The sequence below is a fragment of the Lagopus leucura genome, unplaced genomic scaffold (genome assembly GCF_019238085.1).
Source record: "Lagopus leucura isolate 7727_CA_CO unplaced genomic scaffold, USGS_WTPT01 35002-0_obj-0_obj, whole genome shotgun sequence".
Taxonomy (NCBI): domain Eukaryota; kingdom Metazoa; phylum Chordata; class Aves; order Galliformes; family Phasianidae; genus Lagopus; species Lagopus leucura.
This window is the reverse complement of record NW_024965921.1, coordinates 4,508-11,084: the sequence shown is the minus strand read 5'-3', so window position 1 is coordinate 11,084 and position 6,577 is coordinate 4,508. Positions and strand designations below refer to the sequence as shown.

The following is a 6,577-nucleotide window of genomic DNA, read 5'->3' as shown; positions in this document are numbered from 1 at the left end:
ACCCCTGGCTGTAGCAGAACTCCTCACTTCTTGGGCGCCCTCCCTCCACCCCGGGAGCAGCAGCTGCTGCTGGGAGTTGGCAGCACACAGTTGGGGGGCATTTCTGCACCAGGAGCAGACGGGACGGAGTGGGGAGGGCGCGGGCGGCCAGGCACTCTGGAGTCACCAAAAAACCACCCGGAAGGGGATTTTCTTCATTTCCAAGTTGAAAAGGGCCGCCTGCGCCTTGGTGTTGGTGCTGGGAGCCGGGCGCTGCATCTCAGGCTGCGTCTGCTGAGCGCGGAGCCGTTCTGCGCAGGGCTGGAGGCGGCGTGGGGCCACGGGTTGCAGCCCTGAGCGCAGGGCTGGGCGCACTGAGCCCTGGAGGGGCCGCCTGCTCCCCTCCGCGGGGCGCTCTGGGTGCGGGACCCCCATCGTGTGGGGCTCGGGATGCTCTCCCCATCCACGGCGCTGATTGCGTCCTTGTGCCCCGCAGGATGGACAGGATGACAGAGGACGCGCTGCGCCTCAACCTCCTGAAGAGGAGCTTGGACCAGGCGGACGAGAGGGACGACGTTCTGGCCAAGAGGCTGAAGATGGAGGGCCACGAGGCCATGGAGAGGCTGAAGATGCTGGCGCTGCTGAAGAGGAAGGACCTGGCGGGCATCGAGGTGCCCCACGAGCTGCCGGTGAAACAGGACGGCGTGAAAGTGTACGAGGAAAAGCTGAATGGGAGCCTGAGGCCCCATGGGGATGGCAGGACTGCAGGGAGGCCGGGCAAGGAGAACATTAACGACGAGCCGGTGGATATGAGCGCCAGGAGGAGGTGGGTGCCGAAAGGAGCAGCATCTCGTGCTGCCGGGTGTGGGGCCTTGCAGCGCCGGGGGAGCTGAGCTGCTCTGCCCGGTGCCGTTCCTTTCCCGGTGTTACAGCCCTGCTCCTCATTGCCATCGGCTTCCATCCCTCCCTGCCCCACGCGCTCAGTGCTGTGGCTGTCGGCTGCCTGGCAGAAGTGGGGAGGGCTTCCACCCACCGGGTCCTGGCGGCACCTCCGAGAGCACCCACAGCCCTGGGGAGACCCGTCCCCATTTGGGTGGGCGCCCGGAGCAGGAGCTGACGGCCCCGGGGCGCCTCGGTGCTCCTCGTGTCACCCTGCAGCACGGCGGGGCTCTCGGCGGCAGCCCCCCATGTGTGCCCTCGGTTCTTGGGGTGGAGATGGAAGGAATGGCAGCGGTTTGGCTGTTGGTCGGATCGGAAGCTGCGATGCTGTGGGCCTGGCAGTGGGGCAGGGGCAGAAGTGTGGGTGTGCGACGGCCCTGAGCTGCGCTGGAGGGAGGCTTTGGTTCCCAAGCAGAGCTGCAGCCTGCAGCCACGGGAGCAGCATTTGTTGCAGACGGATGCTGGCAAGCGCGGCCGGTGGCTTTGGGGTGCAGTTCTGGGGCTGCTCCCCTTCCTGCGGTTCTGGTCTTTAGGGCTGTGTGTGCTGGTGGGTCGTCAGCCTGGGGACTGGGAGGAGCAGCGCAGGTGAGGCTCTGTGGTCGGATTCCCTTCTGTGGAGCAGCAGAGGGAGGCAGCTGCACCCTGGAGGCATGCAGGGATCCCTGGTGCTGGGGTGTCAGCGTGCTGTCACAGCTCTGCGTGGCACAGCTGGGATGGGGAGCCCGGCACGGCCGGGTGAGGGATGGAAGCGGGCAGATTGTGAGGTGTGGGTCTGAAATCCCACCTGTCCTGCATCGGGTTCTGCTGCTGGGGGTGGACGTGGTCCTGGGGACGTGCAGCTGTGCAGCAGGGCAGCGCTGGGGGCACAGGGTGCAGCAGGACTCCGGGGGCACACAGCTGTACTGCAGGACAGCTTTGGGGCCACGCAGGTTGCAGCAGGGCGGCTGTGGGGATGGAGCTGCGCAGCAGAGCAGCTTTGTGGGCATGCAGCAGGGCAGCTCTGGGGACGTGCAGTGGTGCAGCAGAGCAGCTCTGGGGACGTGCAGTGGTGCAGCAGAGCAGCTTTGGGGACATGCAGTGGTGCAGCAGTGCAGCTCTGTGGGCACAGGTTGCAGCAGGACTCCGGGGACACGCAGCTGTACTGCAGGACAGCTTTGGGGCCACGCAGGTTAGCAGCAGGGCAGCTTTGTGGTCATGCAGCTGCGCAGCTCTGGGGACACACAGCTGTGCTGCAGGACGGCTCTGGAGGCTGTGCAGGTTTGCAGCAGGGCTGCCCTGAGGTTTCTTTGCTGGAAGCTGTCAATGACCACGGAGGGAAACCTCCCCGTAACAGAGGTGAGGGCAGCTCGCTGCTCCTGCTGCACATCGGGCTGCGCTCCCTCCCCACAGCTTCCTGCCAGCAGTCGTGCTGTAATTGCGCTCCTGCTCCGACAGAAATAACTGAAGCAATCCCGACACGTTCAGCAATGCCTTGCAGATGGCCCTTTTCCCCGGTCTGCCTTCAGAAGCCAACCTTTGTGGTTTTGTTTCCTTTCTTTTTTAAACACAACGGGATGCAAATAAGGCGCCTTCGCCCCTATCTGGCTGCTTCTCCAAGCGAAGCGGCAGCGGCTGCAGGGCTGCATCCCCCCCCACCCCGGGGGTCCCTGGGTGCCCAGCAGGGCCTGGCACCGCGATGCTGGGGTCGGTGGCGCCCTGAGGCTGAGCCACGAGGGGAGGGCAGGAGGTGCTGCAGTTCCTGCTTGGCGCGGGGTTGGCTTCATCACAGCTGCCTCGTGTGCAGGCCTGTCCTGCAGGGAAGGCTCTGAGGAGCCTCAGCTGGGGCAGCTTCTGCTCTTGGAAGCTTCTTCTCTCTTGGAGCCTCTTCTCACTGCTCTTGGAAGCCCCACGGAGCTGCTGGGTGCTGCCTGCTCCTTAAGGTGCCCCATGGCCCGGCTGCTGTGGGGCAGACGAGTCCCACATCGATGCTCCGTGGCTGCGCTCCCCTGCAGTCCCCGCTGTGCTGCTGGGCTGGGAGCTCTGAGCGGCCTCTGCTCCACGTCTTGCGTGCAGTGCTGGGAGCCCACAGGGCAGAGGCTTCACGTGGTGCTCCGTGTGCTGCAGCCCACAAAGGGGTCATTGAGGGCTCTGCCCGCACGGAGCGGCGCTTCCAAGGCTCTCATCCCGTGGTTGGATGCTCGGAGCCCCGTCGCTGGGTGCGTTTCTGCAGCTGAGCAGCTGCCCTGGCTCTCGCTGTGCTCTCAGCACCCCGACACCGCAGTGTGTGGGGCTGGAAGGAGCCCACCCTGGGGGTCCTGCCCGGATAGCAGCATCACAACGGATGGGGCTTCTCCTGCGGCCTGGGAGCAGCTTCCTGCATGGCTCCGCTGGGCGACGGCATCCATCCGGGCCTTTTCCCCCATCTGCAGGCTGTTGTCGCTGCTGCTTTTGAGGTCGCGGTTTTGGCTTGGCTCTGGGCAGAGCCCTCGTTCACGTTTACCTTCACGGGCGCCTTTAGCAGCGGCTCTGCAGGGGGGGGAGGGCAGTGGGGTCTCGGCCCCCCATGGCCGCCGCGCTCCCAGCCGTGCAGCTCAGCCCCGTTTCTCCCTTCTGCTGGCAGCGACCAGGACCGGGGCCGCCTCACCCCTTCCCCTGACATTATCGTCCTCTCCGACAACGAGGCCTCCAGCCCCCGCTCCAGCTCTCGCATGGAAGAGAGGCTGAAGGCGGCCAACCTGGAGATGTTCAAGGTAAGGGATTCGGCCGAGCTGCTTCCCTACCTGCGTTTCTCGGCTCCGCTCGCGGCGCCCTCAGCTCTGACCGACTTTCCTCCTCCTCCTCGCAGGGGAAGAGCATAGAGGAGAGGCAGCAGCTCATCAAGCAGCTCCGGGATGAGCTGCGGCTGGAGGAGGCCAGGCTCGTGCTGCTGAAGAAGCTGAGGCAGAGCCAGCTGCAGAAGGAGAACGTGGTACAGAAGGTGCAGCTCGGCGCGGGGCCGGGTGGGGAGCGGTGCTGCGCGGGGCCCCAATGCGGCCGTGCTGACGGCTCAGGCCTTCCTCTGCTGCTTTTGAGGTCGTGGTTTTGGCTCGGCTCTGGGCAGAGCTCTCGGTTCTGTCGGCCTGCTGCAGCCGTGCGGCTCCGCATCCCCAGCGTTGCATCGTGCGTCCGTTGCTGCAGTTGCGATGGGTTTCCCCCTCCGGGCGTCTGACGCTGCTGCTGCTGCTTGTTTTCTCTCCATCCAGACTCCGGTTGTCCAGAATGCAGCGTCTATCGTCCAGCCATCTCCTGCTCACGTGGGACAGCAGGGACTGTCCAAGCTGCCCTCCAGGCCTGGAGCTCAGGGGGTCGAGCCTCAGAACTTAAGGACATTACAGGTGAGCTTCCCGACCCGGTTGCAGCTCTGGGCTGAGCTGTCAGTGATCCTTGTGGGCTGCCGGAGCTGCAGGTGTCAGCACCGCTCTGCACTGCTGGTCACGGAGGGAATGGGAGCAGGGGGCAGCGGCTGAGCAGGGCTGCAGCACAGCTGGGTGCTGCTCTGGGCTGTGGGAGATGCTGGGCAGCGCAGCTCGGTTGGGTGCTGGTGGTGGCGGGGATGCTGGGGAGAGCAGAGATGTGGGGATGCAGGAGGAGCTGCTCAGCTTTTGGTCAGGAAGGGTCCAGGGAAAGGGAGAAGGAAAATGCAAAGTGTGGAGTGGAAACGTTTGTCTTTGGGAAGCGGCGCGGGAGGAGCAGAGCGGAGCAGAGCAAAGCAGAGTGGAGCAGAACAGAGCAGAGCAGAGTGGAGCAGAGCAAAGCAGAGCAGAGCAGAGCAAAGCAGAGCAGAGTGGAGCAGAACAGAGCAGAGCAGAGCAGAGCAGAGTGGAGGAGAGCAGAGCAAAGCAGAGCAGAGCAGAGCAGAGCAGAATGGAGCAGAGTGGAGCAAAGCAGAGCAGAGCGGAGCAGAGCAAAGCAGAGTGGAGCAGAGCAGAACAGAGCAGAGCAAAGCAGAGCAGAGCAGAGTGGAGCAGAGCAAAGCACAGCAGAGTGGAGCAGAGCAAAGCAAAGCAGAGTGGAGCAGAGCAAAGCAAAGCAGAGTGGAGCAGAGCAGAACAGAGCAGAGTGGAGGAGAGCAAAGCAGAGCAGAGCGGAGCAGAGCAGAACAGAGCAGAGCAGAGCAGAGTGGAGGAGAGCAAAGCAGAGCAGAGCAGAGCAAAGCAGAGCAGAGCGGAGCAGAGCAGAACAGAGCAGAACAGAGCAGAGTGGAACAGAACAGAGCAAAGCAGAGCAGAGCAGAGCAGAGTGGAGCGAAGCAAAGCAGAGTGGAGCAGAGCAGAGCAAAGCAGAGCAGAGTGGAGCAGAGCAGAGCAGAGTGGAGCAGAGCAGAGCAGAGCAGAACAGAGCGGAGCAGAGCAGAGCAGAGTGGAGGAGAGCAAAGCAAAGCAGAGCAGAGCAAAGCAGAGCAGAGCAGAGCAGAGTGGAGCAGAGCAGAGCAGAGCGGAGCAGAGCGGAGCAGAGTGGAGCAGAGCAGAGCAAAGCAGAGCAGAGCGGAGCAGAGCAGAGCAGAGCGGAGCAGAGTGGAGCAGAGCAGAGCAAAGCAGAGCAGAGCGGAGCAGAGTGGAGCAGAGCAGAGCAGAGTGGAGCAGAGCAGAGCAGAGCAGAGCAGAGCGGAGCAGAGCAAAGCAGAGCAGAGCGGAGCAGAGCGGAGCAGAGTGCGTCTGCTGAGCCTTCCTGGGGGTCCCATGCATGGGATGAGCCCTGATCCCCCGCCTCGGGCTGGAAGCACACGGCGTTTTGGGGCTGCCAGCGTTGCCCCTGTGTCCCTTGGGGCGCAGCAGAGATGGGAGGTGACGCCTTCCCTCCTGCCTTCCCTCCCTGTGGCCTGGGCCAAAGGCATCTGCCCACGGCTCCCTCCCTCCCTGAAGCATCTCCTTTGTTTGTGGCATTTGTTTTCTTTGCTATGGCAACGACGGTGGGGTCAAATCTATTGTGGCTTCGCAGTGGGACGGGGCTGGTAAAGGAAATGGGCTTCGGGGGGAAGAGGAAACGCATTGTTTGTGCAGCCGTTGTGAGGATCTGACAACCGAGGACTTCATCTCCAGTTTTCAACCGAGGGGAGGGGAGAAAAGAGAGGGGGGGGCAGAGGGGGGGCAGCCGAAGGTTTCGGATCTGTGAGAAGGAGAACGGAGGCCTCGTGCCGACGGCTGGGAGCTGAGCAATGGGAGAGCTGTTGTTGTCCTGCCCTGAGAACCCAGAGGGTGCCATAAGGATCCATAGGGTGCCATAGGGATCCACAGGGTGCCATAGGGATCCATAGGGTGCCATAAGGATCCATAGGGTGCCATAAGGATCCATAGGGTGCCATAGGGATCCACAGGGTGCCATAAGGATCCACAGTGTGCCATAAGGATCCATAGGGTGCCATAGGGATCCATAGGGTGCCATAAGGATCCATAGGGTGCCATAGGGATCCATAGGGTGCCATAAGGATCCATAGGGTGCCATAGGGATCCATAGGGTGCCATAAGGACCCATAGGGTGCCATAAGGATCCATAGGGTGCCATAGGGATCCACAGGGTGCCATAAGGATCCATAGGGTGCCATAGGGATCCATAGGGTGCCGTAGGGTGCCATAGGGATCCATAGGGTGCCATAAGGATCCATAGGGTGCCGTAGGGTGCCATAGGGATCCATAGGGTGCCA

The 6,577-nt window shown here is 63.0% G+C and overlaps 1 protein-coding gene across 1 annotated transcript in view; it reads left to right on the top strand.

Moving 5' to 3' along the window:
* Nucleotides 1-440: 440 nt before the first annotated feature.
* Nucleotides 441-6,577, top strand: part of GATAD2B (GATA zinc finger domain containing 2B) — a gene marked incomplete at its 3' end in the record, with an annotated part of 10,333 nt that continues 4,196 nt past the window's right edge. Inside the window, exons 1-4 of the mRNA XM_042892878.1 lie at nt 441-805; nt 3,518-3,647; nt 3,743-3,874; nt 4,140-4,271. Of these exons, the coding sequence (XP_042748812.1) occupies nt 477-805; nt 3,518-3,647; nt 3,743-3,874; nt 4,140-4,271 (723 nt within the window). The remainder of the gene's footprint in view (nt 806-3,517; nt 3,648-3,742; nt 3,875-4,139; nt 4,272-6,577) is intronic.